The sequence below is a fragment of the Podarcis melisellensis genome (genome assembly GCF_964234715.1).
Source record: "Podarcis melisellensis genome assembly, chromosome: 14".
NCBI classification, from domain to species: Eukaryota; Metazoa; Chordata; class Lepidosauria; order Squamata; family Lacertidae; genus Podarcis; species Podarcis melisellensis.
The window spans coordinates 9,128,540-9,156,142 of NC_138546.1; the positions used below are offsets into that span (position 1 = coordinate 9,128,540).

The window sequence follows — 27,603 nt, forward strand, 5'->3', positions numbered from 1 at the left end:
TAAAGGGACCCCTGACCATTAGGTCCAGTCATGGCCGACTCTGGGGTTGCAGCGCTCATCTCGCTTTACTGGCCGAGGGAGCCGGCATACAGCTTCCGGGTCATGTGGCCAGCATGACTAAGCCGCTTCTGGTGAACCAGAGCAGCGCACGGAAACGCGATTCACCTTCCCGACGGAGTGGTACCTATTTATCTACTTGCACTTGGACGTGCTTTCGAACTGGTAGGTTGGCAGGAGCATTAGAATACTTTAAATGCATGATGTGGATGTGACCGTAAAGTGGCTAAATGATTTCACGACGCAGTCTAGGACTAGGAGTGGAGTTCCTGCAAGTTTTTCTTTGCACAGGAGGTGAGAATTCAGGTTTCCGTGCGCCGACCACAATTGCAAGACCAGAGTTTCCTCAAACTTCCCGTTTCACAAAGGAGAGGCATTACACATCATCTGGTCTGGGAAGAAGCTTGCTTGCCACACTCAGCTGATTTTCTCCACTGGCTCCCTTCACCCTACTTGGCTGTTAGCCATGGGTTGGAATAGTAAACCCGGAACCAGGAATATGGTCAGGATAACAAGGGATGAGTCAGCCTGTCAACCTCTTTCTCATTTTTCCAATCATAAATTCAGTTCTGCATATTTCCCCACCAGATTGTACTTTTTAAAAAAGTGCTCTTGAACATTTGCCAGCATTTTAGAGTGAATTTATCCTAATATACACATTTTTGGTATGCAATTTTGTCCAAGGGGCATGTTTTTGTAAAGCATAACCTAATGTAATGCAATTTTGTATGTAACATTCACTAATATACGCATTTACATGCACATTTTCCTCTAACGCACACCTTTGTGCACACATCATTTGGCCAGAGAATTGCATCGCAACCTTGGGGTACGTCCAGATTTCGAAGGATAGTTGCGTTTCGGTTCATATATTGTTTTGGAATGTGTGACTTGGATTGGTTTCCATTAACCTTTGGCCCTAATCAGATTTTGCCACCACCTGTAGGGCACACCTTGGCATACAACCCCTCAAGTGCTTGTGAATTTTTTAATTTATTTTTTTGAGGTGGTTGTGGGCAAAGTCCAAAGAGGCCAATAAGAATATAAGACAAGGTCTTCTGGATCAGGCCCATGGCCCATCTAGTCCACTATGCTGGTGAATACTTAAGGTTCCCAACCCCTATAAAGGTAAAGGTAAAGGGACCCCTGACCATTGGGTCCAGTCGTGACCGACTCTAGGGTTGCGGCACAGGGAGCCAGCGTACAGCTTCCAGGTCATGTGGCTAGCATGACTAAGCCACTTCTGGTCGAACCAGAGCAGCGCACGGAAACACCGTTTACCTTCCCGCCTGAGCGGTACCTATTTATCTACTTGCACTTTGACGTGCTTTCGAACTGCTAGGTGGGCAGGAGCAGGGACCGAGCAATGGGAACTCACCCCGTCGCGGGGATTCGAACTGCCGACCTTCTGATCGGCAAGTCCTAGGCTCTGTGGTTTAACCCACAGTGGCACCCACGTCCCTTGTCTCAGCCCCTATAGTTAGATATAATTTGCGGGTAGCCATCTGATTTGATTTTGATTTTACATGGTACCTCGAGTTAAGAACTTAATTTGTTCTGGGGGCTCGTTCTTAACCTGAAACTGTTCTTAACCTGAGGTACCACTTTAGCTAATGGGGCCTCCCGCTGCCGCTGCTATTTCTGTTCTCATCCTGAAGCAAAGTTCTTAACCCGAGGTACTATTTCTGGGTTAGCGGAGTCTGTACCTGAAGCGTCTGTAACCCGAGGTACTACTGTAATCCAATTTTAAGCTGTATTTCAGATGATTGCTGAATTTTATGTCTTAATGTATTATATATTTTGATGTTAGCTGCCCTGAGCCCGGTTCTGGCCGGGGAGGGCGGGATATAAATAAAAATATTATTATTATTATTAATTATTATTATTATTATTCTGTTCTCAGAGACAGCCAGATTCCCATTATGGGAAGCCTACAAACAAGACATGATCGCAGCACTGGTCTTCCCCAGAGAACAACCCAAATATAGTGGTACCTCGGGTTACAGATGCTTCAGGTTACAGATTCCGCTAACCCAGAAATAGTACCTCGGGTTAAGAACTTTGCTTCAGGATGAGAACAGAAATTGTGCTCCGGCGGTACGGCAGCAGCAGGAGGCCCCATCAGCTAAAGTGGTGCTTCAGATTAAGAACAGTTTCAGGTTAAGAACGGACCTCCGGAACGAATTAAGTTCTTAACCCGAGGTACCACTGTATTTCTTGCAGGAGGGATGGCCAGGACACTGGTAAGACGGCCACAGGTAGCTTCAGTTGCATCCTCAGGCCTGGGAAACACCCTCAAAGAGCAGCCTGTCCCGTGATGTTGTAAAGCGAAACTCAGGTATTCCCCGCAGGGTCTGGTTTGTTGCTAATGATAGCAAACACCCAGGGTGAGCTGGGAATCTATTTCTGCAAGCCGATGCTCCTTTGGGTTTGCCTCTTTTTAAAGCACAAATTTCATTCAGTGGGTCGGCTAACCGGTTCACAGAAGTTACTTTTAAAAGAAGGTTGTGAAATTTTGTAATGCATTTAAATTCAGCACCCGTATTTGTTTTTTGTTTGCAAATAAAGCAGCTAACAAATTATTATTGCTGCTAATAATAATAGAATTCTGCTATACAAAGGTTTGGCAGGCAGCCCTGTTAGAAACACATTCACCTAAATTAAAGCTAGCCAGAAGGCAAAGCAAGCACGCAAACTTTTTTTTTCTGCAGTTTGGTGCATTCCTATTTCTATTTATATGGATAAATCACAACATAATCGCCCAGTTCCCTCAGAATATCAGGCTACAATGATAGCATAATGACCGTCCTGTATTTTGTTAGCTTCAGCATCTCTGCTCTGTGTTGCGTTCTCATTCTGCATTGTTCCCCCCCTTTTTTTCTGTATACTGAATATTGTGAAAACATATTGCGCCGTGGAACAAACATTTGACAGAAGCCTGCTACTTGTTGTTTTGGGATTCTCGCTATAGCAGAAATGAGAACTGTTGAACAAGTGACACATCTTTCACAAGTGGTTTGGCCACTCGTCACTTGCGTAAGTAGGTGTTTTGCAGGAAACCAACAAGCTTTGAGGAAGAGGTTGAGAGATGGGGAGATCTGTTTTCTGCTTGTTGCACAGGGGAAAGATGTGCAACCTGGAGAATGTCAGCATTTTGCAGGAGAGGTTCAAGCGCAGACCAGAAATTTAGTTTTGCACAATTAAAGTGAATTAGAGTGCTCTGTTGACCTGCTACAACAATTCCAGTTTTTGTTTCGACTTACTTTTTTTGCAATTAAAAATGTAGCAGGCAATTCTAAGGCTGCTCTCCCTGAAAGAGCTGGCTTGAGATGCAGATTTGTACAAATGCAGGATTTATTTTTACATTATTCATTCATTACAAAAGCAGTATTTATTCATGACAAAGGAACCCCTTCCCCCTAATGGTGCTTTTAAATAGCCGAGTCAAACGTGGTGCCTTTCACCAAGTCAAGAAAGTGTGCTGTGGGCTGGGTCTCCCAGTCAGAATTTAAAGCAGTCTTGCATGTCAGTCAAGAAAGGTGAAGGGGCTGTTCCTTCTCCTGTTTCTGAAACCGAGTTTTCAGCTTGCTGATGATGAAGAGGTGGAGGTAGAGGAGAAAGAGAAGAGGGGACAATCATTGAACTGCATGGCCTTTTCAAACCTGCAACAGATTCTGCAACTGCCAAGTCCCCCATTCCAAAAATCCCAGTTTCTTATGCTACCCAATAACTCTCTAGCAGTCTTCACAGAAATGCACTGCCCAGGAATCTGGGAGAAGAGAGAACTATTCTGTAGTTTGCTGGAATGCTGTCTTACCCTGCCTCAGATAGTCAAAACTCTGATCCACCTACCGTATTTTTCGCTCTATAGGACGCACCCGACCATAGGACGCACCTTGTTTTAGAGGGGGAGAACAAGAAAAAAAATCCTCCCCTTCTCTGCTGAGCGAAGCAGCAGGAGAAACGGAGCCCCTTCCATTTCTCCTCCTGCTTGGCTAAAGGGGCGCTGCACGGCTCTCCCTTTCTGCTGAAGCCAGGAGAGTCTTGCTCTCCCGGCTTCAGCAAAAGGAACCCGAAGCCTTCGGAGCGCAGCGCAAGTTCCCGCTGCGCTCCGGCGGCTTCAGGCAGCTATCCCTGAAGCCTGGAGAGCGAGAGGGGTCGGTGTGCACCGACCCCTCTCGCTCTCCAGGCTTCAGAGAAAGCAACGCGAAGTCGCCGGAGCGCAGAGAGAGCGCTCCCTTTGCGCTTTGGAGGCTTCGCATTGCTATCGCTGAAGCCAAGGAGCCTGCATTCGCTCCATAGGACGCACACACATTTCCCCTTAATTTTTGGAGGGGGAAAAGTGCGTCCTATAAAGCGAAGAATACGGTACTATAGTTCTGTCAACACTAGCCAGCAACATTTATCCAACATTGCAGGCAATGAATCTTTCCTAGTCCTACCTGGAGATGCCATTTGGAATTGAACCCAGAAAAACCTTCTACAGGCCAAGCAGATGCTCTCTTGTTGCTCTGCGCTCCCTTTCCCTGACGTCACCCAACTGAAGAAATCTTAGCCAATGAATTGTGTCGGTTGTCACTGGCTGGCTGTCTCCAGTGCACACATTTAAACAATTGTTTTGAAGCAAGAGGTGGACTTTGGTTTGCGATATCTGTATTTTGTCAGGGCAGGGCAGTGAGGAGGCCAACGCCTTCTCTCGTGGGAGGGAACCATTCTTCAAACTTAGAAACGTCAGCTTCAAGGGGGATCCTTGAAATCCTACTGTCCTGTGAACTGGGGGACTTTTTAATAGAGCCTACGGGAAAATGTGTGCATGTCTGCGTTTGGAACGAAAAGAAGTTCTGTGACCGAGTTCTGCTGTGGAGCTGCAACCCCATTTCGTGCTAAGTTCTTGGTGACAGGCTCTAACAAGAGGCGGGAGAGAAAATGTCACTGGTGCATTATGAAAAGCAAGGCTCACTTTTTTCTCTGCACTGGCAACCTCTTGTACTACCAGATTGGCATGTAAAGACAAGGCTTTATGATGTTAGCCACCCTGAGCCCGGCTCTGGCCAGGGAAGGCTGGGTACAAATAAAATTTTATTATTATTATTGTTGTTGTTGTTGTTGTTGTTGCATTTTATTGAGGAAAAGCAGCATAAAAATGCCCACTGCCCAATTGTTCCCGATTCACTCCATTATGACATGCCTAGGATGGATGGGAGTACAATTACGGAATTCTGATATCTCTAGGTAAAGGTAAAGGCGCCCCTGACCATTAGGTCCAGTTGTGACCGACTCTGGGGTTGCGACGCTCATCTCACTTTATTGGTCGAGGGAGCCGACGTACAGCTTCCGGGTCATGTGGCCAGCATGACTAAGCCGCTTCTGGCGAACCAGAGCAGCACACGGAAACACAGTTTACCTTCCTGCCAGAGTGGTACCTATTTATCTACTTGCACTTTGACATGCTTTCAAACTGCTAGGTTGGCAGGAGCAGGGACCGAGCAATGGGAGCTCACCCTGTCGTGGGGATTCGAACCGTTGACCATTTGATCGGCAAGTCCTAGGCTCTGTGGTTTAACCCACAGCGCCACCCGCGTTCCTTCTGATATCTCTAGTTTTCACTAATTTCTCCCCTTCCTTTTGTGTAAGGTTATTTTGGGGCTTTGTTATGTTTCCAATAAGTAAATAAAATCTTTAGGGCGGAGGTAGGAAATACCCACAGTTGCAGTGCCCTTAACTCTCTCTGCTTAGATGCTGGACCTTCCAAAATGTGCAGGGAGACCAATGGCAGCAGCTACTTACGTTGTCGGGAAAATATTTCTCAATGAGGCCCAGGGCAGCTCGGTAGACAAAGGTGTTCTCGTGAGTCTGGAGGGCTTCAATCTTCTCCAGGCCCCCAAGCTCTTCCACCAAAAGGCACAGCTTCTGCGTTGCACCCAGCTTCTCAGCAGCCTAATATTGGGATACAATGCAGGGTCCATCTAGTTCAGTATTGTCTACACTGATTGGCAGCAGACCCCCTATTTTTCCAGGTGGAAAACCCTGCCAGGAGATGCGAGGGAATGAACTTGGATGCAAGGCAGATTCTCTACTACTGAGCTGCCTGCAACCCTGCTCCAAAGAGGAAAGACTGTCTTCTTCCTGCAACAGCATCGATTCCAGGTTAGAATGCTGCTCAGTTGTTCTGGACTGGTTGGATGTGGAGGAACGATGGAAGGAACCAACTGGTGAACCTTCAAGGAAGAAAGCTCAGAGCCAGAGGAGAGGTGGTGGGACAATGAGGAGCGGTCAGAGGGAGAAGCCTGGGAAGAGGAGGTATTGGAAGCTAAAGAAGTAACAGGGCTTAGTGAGCAGGGAGACTCTGTGGCAGGGAGCAGTCCAGAATCAGAGGCAGAAGCAGGAGAGGAAGGAGGCCGAGAGAAAGAGATGAGTCAGGTTGGGGAAGAGTCATGGGTGACTTTCCCTCCTGCTACAAGAAGCTCCCCTCCCTGCCCCCGGTTTCCAAGAACCTGAAGAGGTAAGACGACAGCTGAGCAAAGACAGGCAAGTTGAAGAAGCAACAGATTGCTTGAGGGGAAACCAGAGAAGTAGATTTAGAGAGGTGTGGGAATGTGGAGACCTTCTGTCCTGCCTCACTGGGGCAAGATGTACTACTGGGAAGAGTTGCTGTGCTCACTAGGCCTGAGCTGTTTTGTTTCTTTGAATAAAGAGTTAACTGCACGGACACCTGGTGAGTTATTGCTGACCTGCTCCAGACATCCGTCTCTCTCTCCCCCCCATATCAGTTCTCCCAGGAAGCCTACCAGAGAAGCAGCGATAAAACATGCACACTTACCAGGAAGAAACTAGAGATGCTGTCCAAGACGACGAGGATAATTTTGGCATCTTTGATAGCCAGCAAGTTCAGCAGAGGTTTAAGGACCCCCGCCTGGACCATTTCCTCCACCTGCTGCTCCGTCCCTCCAGTGGTGAAATTGGCAACCGCCCACACAGCCTCCCTTTGGGCCCTGATGTCTCCCTGTTGAAGGTGGGGAAGGATGGGCAGGCAAGTGAATACAAGACGGCTGCAGATCAGCCGGTTCTAGTACAGTGGTACCTTGGGTTACAGACGCTTCAGGTTACAGACTCCACTAACCCAGAAATAGTATCTCGGGGTAAGAACTTTGCTTCAGGATGAGAACAGAAATCGTGTGGCGGCAGCGGGAGGCCCCATTAGCTAAATTAGAACAAATTAAGTTCTTAACCAGAGGTACCACTGTAATTTAACAGTGAACAGCGCTCAGTATGCAACAGCTGATAGCAGGACTCTCACCTATCCTGCCCCCACGAAAGCAGAAACCACTTACTATAAATAAGGCATGACTTGCTTTATACGAAACTTACATTTATTTTTGTTTAGCAAATCTGCCTAATCAGATTTGGAAACCTTTGGCCCTCTAGATCAGTGTTTCCCCAAACTTGGGTCTCCAGCTGTTTGTTGGACTACAATTCCCATCATCCCTGACCACTGGTCCTGCTAGGTAGGGATGATGGGAGTTGTAGTCCAAAAAAACAGCTGGGGAGACCCAGCTGTTTGAGAACGGTGCTCTAGATGTTGAACTGTTTGACAGTGGAACTATCTCCTTCGGGAAGTGGTGGACTCTCCTTCCTTGGAGGTTTTTAAGCAGAGGTTGGATGGCCATCTGTCATGGATGCTTTTGTTGAGACTCCCGCATTGCAGGGGGTTTGACTAGATGACCCTTGGGGTCCCTTCCAACTCTACAGTTCCATGATTCTATGAACTACAACTCCCATCATCCCTGGTCACTAGCCAGGCTTCTTTCGATTTGTAGTTCAGCAACACCTGGAAGGCCAAAAGTTCCCCACATCTGCACTAAGCAGTTTACCTAAAATGTATAATATTCATAAAAATTCAAATAAAGTCAACATAATTTATTACATTTGCTTGTTGAAGTATCAAAATACATAGAGTCGACTGTTGCTTTTTAAAAGCAAGATCCGTACTTAATTAAACAGCATGCCTGGATAGCCTTGCCTAATCAGAAAAGCTTTTAGCAGAGCAGGCATTGAAAACAGTGCAACAGATGTCTAATATTTAAAAACTTGCATGGGTTTGGCAGTCATGTCATGGGCAGGGGCTAAGAGTCGTGCAGAAGCACCCTCCTGTTCCAGAGATTTTCACATTCTCTTTATGCATGATGTCATAAGGACTAGAAACATTCCTCTTTCAATTAAGGTGGAGGGGAATGCAGATTCTCAGGAAGGGCAACCCTTTTCTGTGTGCACTCAGTGTTATGTATTCAGTGGTCTGTGCTTGCCTGAGCTTGAGTCTGAACTAAGGAGCTCCTGTGTTCTGATTCGATACATGATGTCCAATCACAGAACATTTCAAGATTGGGGCCTCTGCCATTAGCCCTTGAACTCTGAGTTGTGATTCGCAGCTTGGAAGTTTAGACAGCCAATCACGGGGGGGAGTAGGAGTGTCCCAGGCTTTCAGGAATGTATACAGTGGTACCTTGGGTTACGAACTTACTGTATTTTTCACTCCATAAGACACACTTTTTTCCTCCTAAATAGTAAGGGGAAAGGTCTGTGCATTTTATGGAGCGAATGTGTGGTCAATCGCTGGCTCCCTTTCCGGCCCCGGCCCCTTGCCCAGGCCTCCATAGTTGAATGTTCTGCAGACGGAGGCTGTTTGTTTCCCCAGTGACATGTGACTGGCTGATTAGATTCTCTGCCTGGAAACTGTAGAAACGGCTCCCTTTCCTTTCCTAAAGAAGCTGCAGAATTGTGAGTTGAACTCCATAAAAAAAGGATTTTTTCCCTTTGCAAAATAAGCTCAACAACTTTGAGCTGATCCTCAAAAAACCGGGGCTTTTCCCCTTTGCAAAAGAAGCTGCACAACTTTGATCCCCCCCAAAACGGGGCTTTCCCTCTTTCCTCCTCTAAAAACTAGGTGCATCTTATGGAGAGAAAAATACGGTAATTCATTCCAGAGGTCCGTTCTTAACCCGAAACTGTTCTTAACCTGAGGCGCGCCTTTGCTAATGGGGCCTCCCGCTGCTGTTGTGCCGCTGGTGCGCGATTTCCGTTCTCATCCTGGGGCAAAGTTCGCAAACCTGGGTATTACTTCTGGGTTAGCAAAATTTGTACCTGAAGTGTTTATAACTCGAAGCGTTTGTAACCCGAGGTACCACTGTATAAGCAGTTGTTTTGCCCCTGTTTCCCAGTTTTGTAGTTCAATAAAGGTTCTTGGTGTTATCGCTGTGTCTTGCCTCTTGTCTTAACACACCCTTCCACCAGCATTTAGCAATTACCGGCAGCGTTCCCCAGCCTGAGCAAGGGAACCCAGGACAATGCAAAACGTTACCTTCTCCAGCAGCTCCACCAGGGGAGGCAGGAGGCCGCAAGTGATGAGCTGCTGTATCTGGCTGCTGGGCCCAGCTGCAATGTTGCTCAAAGCCCAGGCTGCCTCCTTCTGTATGGATGACTTAGGGTGGTGCAGGAGGTGTGGCAAGACGGACAGCACACCGGCGTCGATGGCCATCTGCGTCTGCTCGTCTGTGCCAGTGACTATGTTGCCCAGAGTGCGGAGAGCTGGAGTCTGAAACAAAAAACAAAATGCAGAAAAATTATAGGTTAACCAGGGGTACTGGAGACGCCACCAGTATTCTGAGCATAACTCGCAAATACAGGGATGGTTTGTATGGATTTGTGCATGCGAGTTCCTCTCAAGCTCTCATTTTTCCAATCTTAAGTCCAGTTCTCCACATGCATTTGTGAATTAGGTAATGGTAAAGGTACCCTGCCCGTATGGGCCAGTCGTGTCCGACTCTAGGGTTGTGCGCCCATCTCACTTAAGAGGCCGGGGGCCAGCGCTGTCCGGAGACACTTCCGGGTCACGTGGCCAGCGTGACGAAGCTGCTCTGGCGAGCCAACACCAGCGCAGCACACGGAAATGCAGTTTACCTTCCCGCTATAAAGCGGTACCAATTTATCTACTTGCACTTAGGGGTGCTTTCGAACTGCTAGGTGGGCAGGAGCTGGGACCGAAAGACAGGAGCTCACCCCGCCGCGGGGATTCGAACCACCGACCATACGATCAGCAAGTCCTAGGCACTGAGGTTTTACCCACAGCGCCACCCGCGTCCCTATTTGTGAATTATTTTTCCTTAAAAAATTCACCCACAAATATATGAATTATTTGGAAAGCAATTGAAAGACTATGTGGCACTGCTTTTCCTAAGTGCCTCTTACGCGGGTGGCGCTGTGGTCTAAACCACTGAGCATCTTGTGCTTGTCAATTAGAAGGTTGGTGGTTCGAATCCTCACAACAGGGTGAGCTCCCATTGCTTTATCCCAGCTCCTGCCAACCTAGCAGTTCAAAAGAATGCCAGTGCAAGTAGATAAACAGTTACCGCTGCAGCAGGAAGGTAAACAGCATTTCTGTGCACTCTGGTTTCCATCACGGTGCTCCAGTAGCGGTTTAGTCCTGCTGGCCACGTGACCCGGAAAGCTGTCTGTGGACAAACGCTGGCTCCTTTGGCCTGTAAAGCAAGATGAGCGCTGCAACCCCATAGTCGCCTTTGACTGGACTTAACCATCCAGGGGTCCTTTAAAAAGGTAAAGGGACCCCTGACCATTAGGTCCAGTCGTGGACAACTCTGGGGTTGCGGTGCTCATCTCACTTTGTTGGCCGAGAGAGCTTCCGGGTCATGTGGCCAGCATGACTAAGACGCTTCTGGTGAACCAGAGCAGCGCGCGGAAACACCGTTTACCTTCCCACCGGAGCAGTACCTATTTATCTACTTGCACTGGCATGCTTTCGAACTGCTAGGTTGGCAGGAGCAGGGACCGAGCAACGGGAGCTCACACCGTTCCGGGGATTCGAAAAGCTGACCTTCTGATCGGCAAGTCCTAGGCTCTGTGGTTTAACCCACAGCGCCACCCGCGTCCCTCCAGGGGTCCTTGACCTTACCTTTTTTTACCTTTACTTACCAGGATTGGCAGGTCTGCGTAGGCCAGGAGCTGCACCAGCCGCGGTAGCACCCCGACCTCCACCACCACATGGATGCGGTCATTGGAGCCGTCCGTCAGGTAAGAGAAAGCCCAGCTGGCGTCTGCAAGGATGCCCTCGTCGTCGTACTGCAGAAGGTTCATGAGCATGGGGAGCATCTGCTGGACAGCTCCCATGGGAGGATACGGGTTTTTGCCTCTGCAGAGGTTGGACAGCGTCCATGTGATGTTGCGCAGGAACCCAACCTGGAAAACCAGAATCATGTCCAAGGAAACCATTGGCTGAAACCAGAGTGGGGAAACAGAACTTCCAAAGACTCCAGGGCCATGGATAAGCTCAAGGAATAGAACAAGAATTGGTTCAACTCTGGTCTTCCAGAGGTTGTTAGACTACAGACTACATCATCCTTGTCTGCTGGTCAAGCTAGCTGGGGATGTTGGGAGTGGGAATCCAGCAGGATCTGGAGGGTTACAGGCTTCCCATCCCTAGCCTACTGAGCAATAGTTCTAGAAACTGCAATGTCTTGCACCCAGCTCTTGAGCTCTTGTATTCCCATTAGCTACCAATGGCTGTATCCAGCCAGTTCTTGAATGACAGACTTAGCAGACGAACTCTGTTCCAGAGGGAGATCATGATTTGCCAAGTCAAGGGTGCAGTGGGTTGATTTCATTCAGGTCTCTCCCACTAATTCAAGCCTATCCTCTTCTATTCATCAGCTGCATAGGTCAAGGGATTAACTGGTTATCTCAAGGGATTAACCCAGAGGTCAGCAAACTTTTTCAGCAAGGGGCCAGTCCACTGTCCCTCAGACCTTGTGGGGGGCCGGACGGATTTAGAAGACGACCGGCCTTAGTTTGCCTACCCATGGATTAACCGGTCTTCTCAGCTCCAGAGAGCCATATCTATCTATCTATCTATCTATCTATCTATCTATCTATCTATCTAACCAGGTGGAAGCAGAAACATACCGGAGTACAAGGTGTCACCAACGACAGGAGGGGAGGGATTACATTGAAGCTGATCAGCACATCTCTATACTGTGGGCCATCACCTACATAGGATAAAGCATTGGAAATGGTAGTTACTCTCCGGGTGGGTGAAAATAGTGAAACACGGTCATCTCTCCCTGAACCATCCGTGGCGGCTGGTTTCCTTTGGCACTGATGAGACAGAGAGGAGGAAGACCAACAGCAGGTGGCGCCAGAGTCAATGCACCTTTTCCGTGGTGGTTCCCCGCTTGTCGAATGTTCTCCCCAGGGAGAGGCTCGCCTGGCACCTTCACTACAAACCTTTAGGGTGAAAATGTTTCTCTATAACCAGGCCTTTGGTGGATTGACACTCTATGGCCATACACTGTGTGTGTGTGTGTGTGTGTGTGTGTGTGTGTATTAGTGATATATGGAAGTGAGAGCTGGACCATAAAGAAGGCTGATCGCCAAAGAATGGATGCTTTTGAATTATGGTGCTGGAGGAGACTCTTGAGAGTCCCATGGACTGCAAGAAGATCAAACCATTCTGAAGGAAATCAGCCCTGAGTGCTCACTGGAAGGACAGATTCTGAAGCTGAGGCTCCAATACTTTGGCCACCTCAGGAGAAGAGAAGACTTCCTGGGAAAGACCATGATGTTGGGAAAGATTGAGAGCACAAGGAGAAGGGGACGATAGAGGGGAGATGGTTGGACAGTGTTCTCGAAGCTACCAGCATGAGTTTGACCAAACTGCGGGAGGCAGTGGAAGACTACTGGCGTTCTCTGGTCCATGGGGTCACGAAGAGTCGGACACGACTAAATAACTAAATAACAAATATATATACACTAAATGACATTTCAAAATATTCATTTAAACAACTTTAAACCAATGGCTTCCCTTCTTTTCTTTCGGTGGTTCATGACAGAGTGAGCTCCCTTTGCTCAGTGTCTGTGGACAAACACCAGCTCTCTCGGCCTGAAACCGAGATGAGTGCCGCAATCCCATAGTCGCCTTTGACTGGGCTTAACCATGAATTCAGTTTGGATGACCATCATATCTACTACTGTGGGCAAGAAACCCGTAAAATAAATGGAGTGGCCCTCATAGTCAACAAAAGAGTGGCGAAGGCTGTACTGGGATGCAATCTCAAAAATGATAGAATGATCTCGATACGAATCCAAGGCAGACCTTTTAACATCACAGTAATTCAAGTTTATGCACCAACTACTGGTGCTGAAGAAACTGACATTGACCAATTCTATGAAGACTTACAACACCTTATAGAAGTGACACCAAAGAAGGATGTTCTTCTCATTATAGGGGATTGGAATGCTAAAGTAGGGAGTCAAGAGATAAAAGGAACAACTGGCAAGTTTGGCCTTGGAGATCAAAACGAAGCAGGGCAAAGGCTAATAGAGTTCTGTCAAGAGAACAAGCTGGTCATCACAAACACGCTTTTCCAACAACACAAGAGATGACTCTACACATGGACATAACCAGATGGGCAGCATTGAAATCAGATTGATTATATTCTCTGCAGCCAAAGATGGAGACGCTCTATACATTCAGCAAAAACAAGACCTGGAGCTGACTGTGGCTCAGATCATCAGCTTCTTATAGCAAAATTCAAGCTTAAACTGAAGAAAGTAGGAAAAACCACTGGGCCGGTAAGATACAATCTAAGTCAAATCCCTTATGAATACACAGTGGAAGTGAGGAAGAGGTTTAAGGATTTAGATTTGGTGGACAGAGTGCCTGAAGAACTATGGATGGAGGCTCGTAACATTATACAGGAGGCAGCAACGAAAACCATCCCAATGAAAAGGAAATGCAAGAAAGCAAAGTGGCTGTCCAATGAGGCCTTACAAATAGCGGGGGAGAGAAGGCAAGCAAAATGCGAGGGAGATTGTGAAAGATACAGGAAATTGAATGCAGATTTCCAAAGAATAGCAAGGAGAGACAAGACGACCTTCTTAAACGAGCAATGCAAAGAAATAGAGGAAAGCAATAGAATGGGAAGAACCAGAGATCTGTTCAAGAAAATTGGAGATATGAAAGGAACATTTCGTACAAAGATTTCCATAATAAAGGACAAAAGTGGAAAGGACCTAACAGAAGCAGAAGACATCAAGAAGAGGTGGCAAGAATACACAGAGGAATTATACCAGAAAGAAATGGATGTCTCGTATACCCCAGGTAGTGTGGTTGCTGACCTTGAGCCAGACATCCTGGAAAGTGAAGTCAAATGGGCCTTAGAAAGCACTGCAAATAACAAGGCCAGTGGAAGTGATGGTATTCCAGCTGAACTATTAAAAATTTTAAAAGATGATGCTGTTAAGGTGCTACACTCAATATGCCAGCAAGTTTGGAAAACTCAGCAGTGGCCAGAAGATTGGAGAAGATCAGTCTACATCCCAATCCCAAAGAAGGGCAGTGCCAAAGAATGCTCCAACTACCGCACAATTGCACTCATTTCACACGCTAGCAAGGTTATGCTTAAAATTCTACAAGGAAGGCTCAAGCAGTATGTGGACCGAGAACTCCCAGAAGTGCAAGCTGGATTTAGAAGAGGCAGAGGAACCAGAGACCAAATTGCAAACATGCACTGGATTATGGAGAAAGCTAGAGAGTTCCAGAAAGACATCCACTTCTGCTTCATTGACTACGCCAAAGCCTTTGACTGTGTCGACCATGGCAAACTATGGCAAGTTCTTAAAGAAATGGGAGTGCCAGATCACCTCATCTGTCTCCTGAGAAATCTCTATATGGGACAAGAAACTACAGTTAGAACTGGATATGGAACAACTGATTGGTTCAAAATTGGGAAAGGAGTACGACAAGGCTGTGTTTTGTCTCCCTGCTTATTTAACTTATATGCAGAATTCATCATGCGAAAGGCTGGGCTGGATGAATCCCTAGCCAGAATTAAAATTGCCGGAAGAAATATCAACAACCTCAGATATGCAGATGACACAACCTTGATGGCAGAAAGTGAGGAGGAATTAAATAACCTTTTAATGAGGGTGAAAGAGGAGAGCGCAAAATATGGTCTGAAGCTCAACATCAAAAAAACGAAGATCATGGCCACTGGTCCCATCACCTCCTGGCAAATAGAAGGGGAAGAAATGGAGGTAGTGAGAGATTTTACTTTCTTGGGCTCAATGATCACTGCAGATGGTGACAGCAGCTACAAAATTAAAAGATGCCTGCTTCTTGGGAGAAGGGCAATGACAGGCCTAGACAGTATCTTGAGAAGTAGAGACATCACCTTGCCAACAAAGGTTCGTATAGGTAAAGCTATGGTTTTCCCAGTAGTGATGTATGGAAGTGAGAGCTGGACCATAAAGAAGGCTGATCGCCGAAGAATTGATGCTTTTGAATTATGGTGCTGGAGGAGACTCTTGAGAGTCCCATGGACTGCAAGAAGATCAAACCTCTCCATTCTGAAGGAAATCAGTCCTGAGTGCTCACTGGAAGGACAGGTCCTGAAGCTGAGGCTCCAGTGCTTTCGCCACCTCAGGAGAAGAAAAGACTCCCTGGAGAAGACCCTGATGTTGGGAAAGATGGAGGGCACAAGGAGAAGGGGGTGGCAGAGGACGAGATGGTTGGATAGTGTTTTCGAGGTTACCTGCATGAGTTTGACCAAACTGCGGGAGGCAGTGGAGGACAGAGGTGCCTGGCGTTCTCTGGTCCATGGGGTCACGAAGAGTCGGACACGACTAAACGACTAAACAACAACAACAAACCACCCGGGGGTCCTTTACCTTTACCATTTTCACCTTATTACATCCATCAAAACTTATTTACACTGTTGAATTTATCATAATGCTACCAGTGTTTTTAAATGAACACAATTTTCCCCCCATATGGGACGTTCTATGGCCTTTTAAATGAGTTTGTGGAAGGGGCATTCTTGGTTTGTTTTTACTGTGTTATCTATTGTGTGTTCTCATTTTGTATTTTTATGTTGTGAACCACCATCCTGCAACCTGCGGTATACAAATCGAATAAATAGCAATAATTGCAACCCTCCCCTAGTTCACTTCATTGTGCACCTGGGGAAGCCGTAAGGTTTTCTGCTGACCAGGGAGGATGGACCAAGAAGTCCCACGTGAAGTTAAGTGTGGACCCTAGAATGTTCTGGGCACCCTGTGTTGGGAACCAGTCACAAGAGAACTGGGTTCCAGCATGGGCAAGCGCCCCGTGAACTGGGATTGCCTGCCTTTATGACTGAACTAGCCTGGCATGTTGATGGTCTACTACTTGTTGGCTCCCCCAAATGTTGATGGTTTGGCTCTCACTGACCAAGACCCAGCAGTTTGTTGGCTTCCATCTTGGAAATCCAAAAGCACCGCCACTTACCTGCTATGTTCCCCAAGGCCCACACAGCCTGCTCACAGATATGCATCTTTGGAGAAGACAAGATGACTATCAAGCCTTGCACGGCATTGGCCTCCACTACCGCTCTGGTCTGCTCAGGTGTCCCAGAAGCAATGTTAGTGAGCGCCCAAGCAGCCTCTAGCTGCAAGCTTGGAGCATCGTGATGATACAAAAAGTCCACGAGTTTAGGAATGACTCCAGCTTCAACGACTTGGTCAATGGGAGGGTTCTTATGTTGAGAGAGTAGTTTCCTGTGGATGGGATGAGAGCCTTAATCAACTATTGAGCACAGGTCGGCTGACTTCAGGCTTGCAGGACACACTTTTTAAAAAACAACAACTGAAGTCCCAATATCCGGCAACCAGAACCATGAGCAAAATAGTAGCTGGCTGAACAGAGTGCCTCCGTAAGGCCAACACAAGCTCAGCCCAGTAATTTGTAATCAGCACCAAAAAGAAGTCCACTAGCCCTTCCACACTAAATTCCACTTCTCCTTTTCCCTTTCATTGTTTTTGCAGCAATTTAATTTGGGGAGGGGGAGACAGGAAAGCTTTTCAGTTGTAGCTATTGGTAAACAACTCAGGGTCAGAAACCTTTGTTGCTCACCTATAGAGCTACCAGGGAACTCCCAGTTAACTTCTACTGCAATGCCAGTAGAACCACAACAGATTCAAAGGTCAGTGAATACAAAGTCTATATATACAGGATTTCAAGCTGAGGCCGCACGCTGTTGCAGAAAAAATATACATTGGCGGCTTCAAATGCAGTGAGGCAATTTCCCTTGATTCTGTTGGTCCAGGCCCTACCTGCCAGAACAGGCTAAAACAAGCTTGCTCCATCTTCCATGTGACAACCCTTTAAACATAGTCTTCTCCTATCCAGGCTAAATATGCCCAACCACCTCAACTGCTCCTCCTAAGGCTTGGTTTCCAGACCCTTGATCATTTGATCACCCTTCTCTGCAGCTTGTCAACATCCTTTCCAAATTGTGGCTCCCAGAACTGCACACAGAACTCCACGTGTGGTTTGACCAAGGTGGCGCTGTGGGTTAAAGCCTCAGCGCCTAGGACTTGCCGATCGAAAGGTCGGCGGTTCGAATCCCTGCGGCGGGGTGCGCTCCCGCTGCTCGGTCCCAGCGTCTGCCAACCTAGCAGTTCGAAAGCACCTCCGGGTGCAAGTAGATAAATAGGGACCGCTTATCAGCGGGAAGGTAAACGGCGTTTCCGTGTGCAGCTCTGGCTCGCCAGAGCAGCGATGTCACGCTGGCCACGTGACCCGGAAGTGTCTCCGGACAGCGCTGGCCCCTGGCCTCTTAAGTGAGATGGGCGCACAACCCCAGAGTCTGTCAAGACTGGCCCGTACCTTTACCTTTACCTTTTATGACTTATTTTGATTTGGACTCTATACTTCTGGTGGTGCAGCCTAGAATAATATTAACTTTTTTTGCTGCTGCATCACACTGTTGACTCATGTTAAGCTTGGTGTCTACTAAGACCCCCTAGACCCTTTTCACATGTACTACTGGCAAGTCAGGTGTCCCCCATCTTACATTTGTGCATTCCTACCTAAGTGCAGAACCTGGCATTTGTCTCTATCAAAATTCATTTTGTTAGTTGGGGCTCAGTTCTCCAATCTTCTAAGATAATCTCGAAGCCTTCCTTTGCGATTTCTACTTCCTTCCATCTCTCCCTTATTACATCTCAGCTCATCTGTAAGCTTCATTCGGTTCTGCTGGGTAGCAGAACAGACTGGGGCTCTGCAGCTGTGGCAAGGAAACCTTTGCCCTGCCTTGGCATCCAAGATATTTCAGAAGGCTTAGCAATCCCACCAGAGGCACTAGGGAAGAGCTTAAAACAGTGGCAGCTCACCTGTGGTCCTCCAGATGTTGCTGGACCACAACTCCCATCATACCTTGCTGGCTGGGAGATGTAGTCCCAACAATATTCCAAAGGGCACTGGAATTGGGAAAGCAGTATTAGAAGAATCAGCTTTGCCTTCACATACCTGATGGACATGGTTGCCTTGAGAATAAGATGTTGATCGTCTGATTTCAGTGCCTCAACTATTTCCTCCAAAGGAATTTGAGCAACCTGGGTTAGGGAAGAAGGGAATTATGAATCAGGCATGACAGCGACCACAAGACCAGTCTACTGAATCAGGCCAATGGCCCATCTGGTCCAGAATCTTGTTCTCAAAGCAGCCAAGCAGATGCCTCAACAGAAAGCCAGCAAGCAAGACATGGTCACTTGGGGCATAGAAGAAGAAGTTTGGATGTGATATCCCACTTTATCACTACCCGAAGGAGTCTCAAAGTTTGGATGTGATATCCCACTTTATCACTACCCGAAGGAGTCCCAACAAACACTCTGTGAGGTGAGTGGGGCTGAGAGACTTCAGAGAAGTGTGACTAGCCCAAGGTCACCCAGGAGCTTCAAGTGACAAGAAACAAGATTCCAACAAAACATTCAGAAAAACCTTCCGACAGTAAGAGCTATTTGACAGTGGAATGGACTCCCTTTGGAGGTTGTGGACTCTCCTTCCTTGGAGGTTTTTAAGCAGAGGTTGAGAGGCCATCTGTCATGGATGCTTTAGCTGAGATTCCTGCATTTCAGGGGGTTGTTCTAGATGACCCTCGAGGTCCCTTCTAACTCTACAATTCCATGATTCTATGTACGTACTAGATTCTTCTCTGGTGTGAGGTCATCTTCTGTGCTGACACTGATGTTCCTCCGCTTCAAGATCTGCAGGTCCTTCCTCGCCTTGCGAAGTTCAACTTCCGTTTCCACTCTTTGCCTTCGCATTTCCTAGAAAGGGAGACAGTCAAGTATTGTTAAAAAAAAAAACAAAAGTAAGTGTTACAGTTTTGGGGTGGCCGTGATGACAGGGCCAAGTCTCAGGTGTACGCATTGTAGGGCCTTCATCTCAGCAGTCTAATCTAGGGAGGGGCCTCCAACTGTTTTGAAGAGGGGGGTGGATTGAAGCCCCTACCAGTAATTCTGGCACTAACCTGAACACTGTGCTGCAACATTCTGTTGCAGTTCCTACTGTCTCAATTATATGGAGATTCCCGGTATGCAAATTCCATGCACGAAGCACAAGTTTGCATTTCTGCTCTGCTGCCCTTACTGCACATGCCCTGCTGCTTCCTAATCCATCAGCCAGCCTAGCTAGAGACTCGTTTCTCAGTCCTGGTAAGATTCCCCATACTTACTAGAAGGTTTTTGCCTCTGTTTTTGAATTTCTGCATCCGCTTCTGTTGCTCACTGGTGACTGGCATCTTCACAGCTGTCTTCAGGAGACACAAAATGGCCGACGGGGCTGCCTTGCACCTAAGGGACCAGAGTCAGATTTCGTTCTGGGTATTCCAGACCGTTGCTGGCAGAACTAAATCTGATTTTGTGCTAGCATCACACAGGAAGGTGGTGGATGTTTGGTGGAAGGCGGGGCGAGAGGCGGGGAAGGGACAACCTACTGCAATGCGCTCTATGTGGGGTTACCTTTCAAGGTGACCCGGAAACTACAACTTATCCAGAATGTAGCAGCTAGACTAGGAGTGGCCACCAAGACCATATAACACCGGTCCTGAAAGACCTACATTGGTTCCCAGTATGTTTCCGAGCACAATTCAAAGTGTTGGCGCTGACCTTTAAAGCCCTAAACGGCCTTGGCCCAGTATACCTGAAGGAGCATCTCCACCCCCATCATTCAGCCCAGACACTGAGATCCAGCGCCGAGGGCCTTCTGGCGGTTCCCTCCCTGTGAGAAGTGAGGTTACAGAGAACCAGGCAGAGGACCTTCTCGGTGGTGGCACCCTCCTATCAGATGTCAAGGAAATAAACAACTATCTGACTTTTAGAAGACGTTTGAAAGCAGCTCTGTTTAGGGAAGTTTTTAATGTTTGATGTTTTATTGTGCTTTTAATATTTTGTTGGGATCTGCCCGGAGTGGCTGGGGAAACTTAGCTAGATGGACGGGGTATAAACATCACCATCATCATCCCGGGGGGAGAAACAGGGAGAAGAAAGGGAGGTTCTCAGCTGAGAGCTGGGAAGGTTCACCACTTTCTGTGCAGGACAAGGGAATTTCCCTTGAGAGAGGACTATGTATTTTCTTTCTTTTTTTCAAGCTGTCATACATCTGGATTTTCCCGGACATCACCGGGATTTCAAAGGCGGAATTCGCGTCCGGAAGAATTTCCAGAAGGCACTTTGTCTTGGATCTTAGGCAAGTCAATCAAACAATCGCGGGTTTGGGGTTGCATTTTTCTAAAAGAAAAGCTCAAGAACTTTGGGGTTTGTGTACAAAAGGCTTGACAAAACAACAAATTTCAGGGTGTCCTTGTTTTCATTTTTTAAAATATTGCAACCCTTCTTTCTCTCCCTTTTTTTGCTTTTAATTTAGATTAGTTTCTTTTATCTTACTGTGTTATGAAGAAAGCTTTCATAAAATCTTACGAAAAAGATTTTGTGCTGTTATTATTACCAACTGTTATATTCCTTACCTAGCCTCCACGCCTTAGAAGAACTCGAAAAATATAATATTAGATTTCTCTGGAAATGCTTGCCAAAAAAAAAAGGATTTTGTTTTCAAACAGCCTTAGTGGCTCAACTCAGGTACTGCAAAAGTTGCTGGAGAGCAGATCCCTCCATCTCTGACCTCTGGCCATTGCATTAATAATAATAATAAATTTTATTTATACCCCGCCCTCCCTGGCCAGAGCCAGGCTCAGGGCAGCTAACACCAATAAAATCACAGTAAAAACATAATAGGGGGGAAAGAGACGGGGGGGGGGGAGAATTGCATGCAAAAGTGTGTATGCTGGGAGAAAATAGCACTAAAATTGTCAGGCTGGGCACTACTACAGGTATTACATAATACCCATTCATCATCTGTAAGAACCTGATAATTTAGTGTAGCGGCACCTAACCTTTGGAACTCCCTGCCTCTTGAAATCAAGCAAGCGCCTTCACTATACCCTTTTTGGTGCCTGCTAAAACACTGTATTTTTCCATCTTTAAGATGCCCCCATGTATAAGACGCTCCCTATTTTTGGGGACTCCGATTTAAGAAAATGGGGGGAGAGATGTATCCGTGTATAAGATGCCTTCAAATTTTTGACATTATTTTTAAGGGAAAAAACCTAGTCTTATACATAGAAAAATATGGTAATTCCTGTTTAGACAAATCTACCCCTATGCTTAGAATGTCAAGGTAATTTTAATATGTTTTAGCATTTTATCTTTCCTATGTTTTAAAGAAGTTTTGTAAGCTTTTCTTGAATTTACTGTTTTAGATTTTGTAAACCACTTTGTTTTTGTTTTTCCAATCAAGCGGTGAATACATTTTATGAAATAAATAATAAATAAAACACTGGTGAATTTTCAGGACTCTTTTTAAAAAATAGAACTCAAGATTGGAAAAGGGAACCTTATAACCAAACAAAAAAATGACAGGAAGAGAGAAGAATCCAAAAATCCAGAAAATTAAATGCCAGATATGAAGTCTCTGCAATGCAAGAACTGAAATAGTTAAATCCAGAAACTCGTCATCACCTATCCTGACAATGTCTCCACAACACACAAAGATCTGAATAAAATAAAACTTCTGTTCAACATGCAAAATGTCCCTATAGTTCTTCAGTCATATGTTTTAGATGCCAAAATGTCAGCATAAGATGTTCAAAACATTATTTGGATAATTGAAACTCCAAATGCATTTTGGCTTGGGAGTCTTCTCTGGTGGCCTGTTTGGTTATGCAACATCCTTTCTACATGAGTTCAGCCTAAAACTACAGATAATTTTGCTTTCAAAGTGCAATAAAAAAGCCAAGTCACCCAATTTTCTCCAGTTGCATAAACTAAAAACAGTCTTCTGCCCCTCAGATCATATGCAACTATCACACTTGCCTGTGCCAATGTCAAAAGCCTTTATCTCCACTTGGCTCAAGCTTGCAAAAATTGGCTACCATCTGTTAAAAACAATATATAATCATGTAACAGAAAACCATCTCTCTGTACACATACAGAAAAACTTACTAATGTAAACTTCTGAGGCCTACTAGTCAGGAATTCGTCCAATGAACTCCTGCAAAAGGACCTCCTATATATTACCAAACCTTATTCATTGCACACCTGACCTTACCATGTTAATCAGGTCCCTACTCCCATTTCTTAGACATTTCCATCCATCCTGTGAAGACTTACAGTGACAGCAATCTCCAATCTCTCCCCCTAGGGCTTTTGTCCCTTTAATAAAGCTGTGTAGCAGAGGGAAGGTCAGGGAAGCTGGTTTGGCAAGATGTAGCATGTCTTCCATATAGTTAAAGCTATGGTTTTCCCAGTAGTGATGTATGGAAGTGAGAGCTGGACCATAAAGAAGGCTGATCGCCGAAGAATGGATGCTTTTGAATTGTGGTGCTGGAGGAGACTCTTGAGAGTCCCATGGACTGCAAGAAGATCAAACCTCTCCATTCTGAAGGAAATCAGCCCTGAGTGCTCACTGGAAGGACAGATCCTGAAGCTGAGGCTCTAATACTTTGGCCACCTCATGAGAAGACTCCCTGGAAAAGACCCTGATGTTGGGAAAGATTGAGGGCACAAGGAGATGGGGATGATAGAGGGCGAGATGGCTGGACAGTGTTCTCGAAGCTACCAGCATGAGTTTGACCAAACTGCGGGAGGCAGTGGAAGACAGGAGTGCCTGGCGTGCTCTGGTCCATGGGGTCACGAAGAGTCGGACATGACTAAACGACTAAACAACAACAAGAATGTCTTCTGCAACTGCAGTTCAGTGGGCTGGCTATACCAGCTGAGATCCCCTCTTCTGCCCTACTATTGAAGGTGCAGCGGCCCTCTTCTTTTTTGCTAGACCTCCTAAGATCCCCATTTCAACCCAGCTATTAAAGGTGCAGAAGCCCTTTGAAGAGCCTCTGGCAACCCTAGATTTATTTATTTTTCATGGAGTGAGGGTTGAGTCAGGAGCTGGATTTGAGGAGAACGGGAGACTACAGGCAGTGAAAAAAAAGGGAAAGGTATGGGCAAATCGGATAATTTCAGTTTCTGAGTTTTCCAGCCTTCAGTTTTGTTTTGCATATTTCCACATCAGGTTGCATTAAAAGGGGGGGGGGAATCCTTGTGAAAATTCATTCGCATTGTAGCGTGAATTTCTCTAGCTAACATACCCATTTTTACAAAAGCAGCTTCCCATAATATAATCATAGCTGCTTCCCTTTTTTAAGGGAAATTCCCTTATTCCAAATAGGATTCCTTGCAAGAAAAGGGAAAAGTTGACAGCTATGAATATAATGCGATCTTGTGCACTATTTTCACCAATACGTGTGCTTCTATGCACACTTTGCTCTGGGAGGACATACATTCCAGGGCACATGACAACTACGCTGGAAAATTCAGAGCAGTATGAATTTCAAAGGATAACTGCCTTTCAGTCCTTGAATTGGTTTGGACAGTGTGACCCAGGTTTGGGGGCCTTTAAATCTGAACAGAGCCTAATTTATCCCCCGATCCCTAACTACCAGGTATACACTCAAGCTGCAAGCATGCAGGCAGTATTTTGGATTTCCAGTGAGGGGGAAGCTCGATGACTTGGTCTTAAGCCAACGGGTGGGCTTTTGAGGGGCGACCCCCAGGAAAGTCTGTATCCTGTGGCACAATGGGTCAGTGTGTCTGGCTGTCAACCAGAAGGTTGGTGGTTCGAGTCCACCCAGGGATGACTGTGGGCAGAATTTCTGCATTGCAGGGGGGTCTACCAACTCTTTAGGATTCTTTGAAGAGGGAAGGAGGATTGCAGGCCTTTTCCCTGATGGAGAAACCCCGGGCTGCTTCTGTAAATAGAAGCCCAAGAGTGAGTTCTGCCCTTGTTTGGACCAATATCCAGCCTCTGCCACGGTGAGGGTACCAAAGGGAGTATTGCAGTTCCATGCAACAGCTGGGGATTAAGATGCCCGGCCAAAGGGGTGAGTCAGCACTCCTGCATTTTGTGTTGTGACTAATAAAATCTCAGAGCCTAAACAGGCACACACACCCCTCTCTTAAAACAACCGCACGAGACCCGCTTCCAGACTTTCCCTCCTGGTCTTTTGGTAAAGGGAGAAGCACCTTCTCCTGTCAATTTGGGCTACTAATTACAGTGGTACCCCGGGTTAAGAACTTAATTCGTTCTGGAGGTCCGTTCTTAACCTGAAACTGTTCTTAACCTGAAGCCTCCCGTTGCCGCCGCACAGCTGCTGTGCGATTTCTGTTCTCATCCTGAAGCAAAGTTCTTAACCCGAGGTACTAATTCTGGGTTAGCGGAGTCTGTAACCTGAAGCGTCTGTAACCTGAGGTACCACTGTAGTTGCTGCCTCCATGAAAGGAAAGTTACCGGTAATCCACCCTTCTGCTTGTCCCAACCCAAGCAGTTTTCTGTTTGCCCCATGCTTTCTAGGCATGGATCTAAGTCTGGGGTCAGCAAACTTTGTCAGCAGGGGGCCGGTCCACTGTCCCTCAGACCTTGTGGGGGGCCAGACTATATATATATTTTTTGGGAGGGAATGAACAAATTCCTATGCCCCTCAAATAACCCAGAGGTGCATTTTAAATAAAAGGACACATTCTACTCATGTAAAAACACCCTGATTCCCGGACCATCCGCGGGCCAGATTTAGAAAATGATTGGGCCGGATCTGGCCCCCCGGGCCTTAGTTTGCTTCCCCATGATCTAAGTGTTCTGCCTTTGCCTTGAAAAACCCACTCTTAAGTGCTCAATCGGAACAAACGACAATCCATGAAAAACTCAATTGCCATTTGTTCTGTTTCAGTGCTGAACTCCAGCTTTTCCTGGGGGAAATAGAGCTGTAGATAAGCCCAGAAGGGAGGCTTTTTCCCTCCTCCTGGTCACAGTCTATTGCTTTGTGGACGTGCAGAATCATTGTTTTTGCTCATTTGCACATTTATGCACATGTAAGTAACACTCACACAATTGATTGAAGACGATGCTTTCAGCCTGTCGACAGCCTTAATGATTATTTATATAGCGGCAACAAGGTGCAGGGAACTTGGCAGAGTAACATCAGGGAAGCGAGAGCCAGGTACAACAGCACCGTTGTAGCTTCTCGATGACCCTGCGCCTGCAGCCTAACACAGTGGAGCGCATTTAGCCATTCAAAAAACGGCTGGAGGAGTAAAGGTTAGCCAGTGTTTTCTGAGCGATGGACGCAAAGACAGTGGATAGCTGACAAGCCCTCCAGGCCAAGGTTGGGGAACTTGTGCTCCTTCAGATGTTCTTGGACTCCAGCTCTCATCAGCCCCAGCTCACTTAGCCAGTGATGAGACCAATGACGAGACTTTGGTAGTCTTTCGTAATTTGGCGCCTTGGACGAGGCCAAAATTTGGTGTCCCCAAATGCATCTTCTCAATTATGGAGCTGTTCAGTTTTGTGGCCCCCTCAGCTTGGCACCCTGTTCAGTAGAACTACCTTCAGCACCCTAAATCTGGTGCTGATTTGATGCTGGGAGTTGTAGTTCAACAACGTCCAGAGAGCCACAGGTTCTCCACCTCCCCCCTGGGCTTCAACTTTTAAATGTTTAATATTAAATATTGCTGTATGAATCTTTTCATGCAAGTGGAATAACTTTGAACATAGCAGGCGATATCTGAGCCACTAAAATCATCCCCTTTTGGCACCTGCTAAAATGATTCCTGTTTAGACTAGCCTTTCCATATGCTTAGAAAGTTGATGTGAATCTTAATCTTTTCTAGTGTTTCAGCTTTTTTAATTATTGTTTTAAATTATTGTTTACATTTTTCTTGATTTTATCATTTTATCTTTTTGTAAACCGCTTTACAAAAAGCGGTTTTAAATTATTGTTTACATTTTTCTTGATTTTATCATTTTATCTTTTTGTAAACCGCTTTGAGGGTGTTGGGGTTTTATTTGCAATCAAGAGATGTAATATATTATTATCTCAACACACATACACATATATTTATTTAACCTTCTATATTTTGCATAAATGGGCTCCAAATTTATTTATACAAAATATATTAGGTTACAAATAAATATATATGTATATATAATTCTTATAACAATATACTACACCTTTCTATCTTTTTTTACATTTTCAATTTTTTATCTTTATTCCGTGTTGTTTATTTTAACTGTTGTTTTGAAAATAATTATAAGAAAACCAATCAAGCGTTGTATAAATTTTAGGAAATAAAAGGATAAACCAAATGATTTCAATCCAAGCACTGGACTATATACAGTGGTACCTCAGGTTAAGTAATAAATTCGTTCTGGAGGTCCGTTCTTAACCTGAAACTGTTCTTAACCTGAAGCACCACTTTAGCTAATGGGGCCTCCTGCTGCTGCCGCACCACAGGAGCACGATTTCTGTTCTCATCCTGAAGCAAAGTTCTTAACCCGAGATACTATTTCTGGGTTAGCGGAGTCTGTAACCTGAAGCGTATGTAACATGAGGTACCACTGTGTGCATATTATGCATTGATCTCTCTTTTCGGTCTCTCCTTGCTGCACTTGACATGAGCCACCCATTGTCTGAATCTGCTTTCACTCTGCCAGTGGCGTAGCGTGGGTTGTCAGCAAGTAATTTGCTCCACCCTTTTTTTATAAGATGTTTATTAAGATTTTCAATTTTATACAAACAAAGAGAAAAACATAAAAAGAAAAAGAAAAAGTATTAAAAACACATAAAGTTCAGAACTTAATTTCAATAACATATTTCCCTGACCTCCTCATACCTCCCCTTCTTGTTTTCTAGTTCAAATTATTTGTCCAGCAAATCCTTATAAATTTGCACCCCCTAACCCATGGATTTGCGCCCCTAACCCTAACCCCCAGATGTTGCGCCCGGTGCGGCCGGCCCCCCCTGCACCCCTCACGCTACGCCACTGACTCTGGCTTCTTCTCACCGCTAGCTGACCCAAGTCTCTCCCTTCACCTGGCGCAACGGAGCCTCGGCTCAGACGGTGCCTTTAATGAGAGAAATCTGCAAGGCAGAGCTTCTATTTCGGCCTCTCCTCCGTTCCCTCGAGCCACAAGGCCGTGTTTATAAGACACCCTATAAGGAAGAAGAAAAGGAAGAAGAAATCCCCAAGAAACTGAGGCAACACTTGATCTCTCCTGAGGGATCCGATCCTGGGCCAATCGGCTTCCCTTAAGCAAACTCATAGGGCGAA

At 46.1% G+C, this 27,603-nt stretch overlaps 1 protein-coding gene across 1 annotated transcript; it reads right to left on the bottom strand.

The window, feature by feature from the left end:
- Positions 1 to 3,410: 3,410 nt before the first annotated feature.
- KPNA7 (karyopherin subunit alpha 7) lies at positions 3,411 to 27,597 on the bottom strand. The gene is made up of 11 exons (XM_081889200.1): positions 27,366 to 27,597; positions 19,620 to 19,737; positions 19,087 to 19,212; positions 18,413 to 18,498; positions 16,391 to 16,659; positions 12,028 to 12,110; positions 11,041 to 11,304; positions 9,413 to 9,646; positions 6,878 to 7,060; positions 5,845 to 5,994; positions 3,411 to 3,645 (listed from the first exon to the last, which is right to left on the bottom strand). Exons 1-11 carry the CDS (start codon positions 27,593 to 27,595, stop codon positions 3,559 to 3,561), a joined length of 1,830 nt encoding a protein of 609 aa, XP_081745326.1. The 5' UTR covers positions 27,596 to 27,597; the 3' UTR covers positions 3,411 to 3,558.
- Between the last annotated feature and the right edge of the window lie 6 nt (positions 27,598 to 27,603).

Excerpts from the sequence above, each read along its gene's own strand:
- KPNA7 (XM_081889200.1), bottom strand. The coding sequence starts at position 27,595 with ATGAGTTTGCTTAAGGGAAGCCGATTGGCCCAGGATCGGATCCCTCAG. Across the intron at positions 11,305-12,027 it reads TGGTGACACCTTGTACTCCG|GTTGGGTTCCTGCGCAACAT; the intron begins GTATGTTTCTGC and ends CTGGTTTTCCAG. Across the intron at positions 3,646-5,844 it reads AGAAATATTTTCCCGACAAC|CAAGCTGAAAACTCGGTTTC; the intron begins GTAAGTAGCTGC and ends CTTCATCATCAG.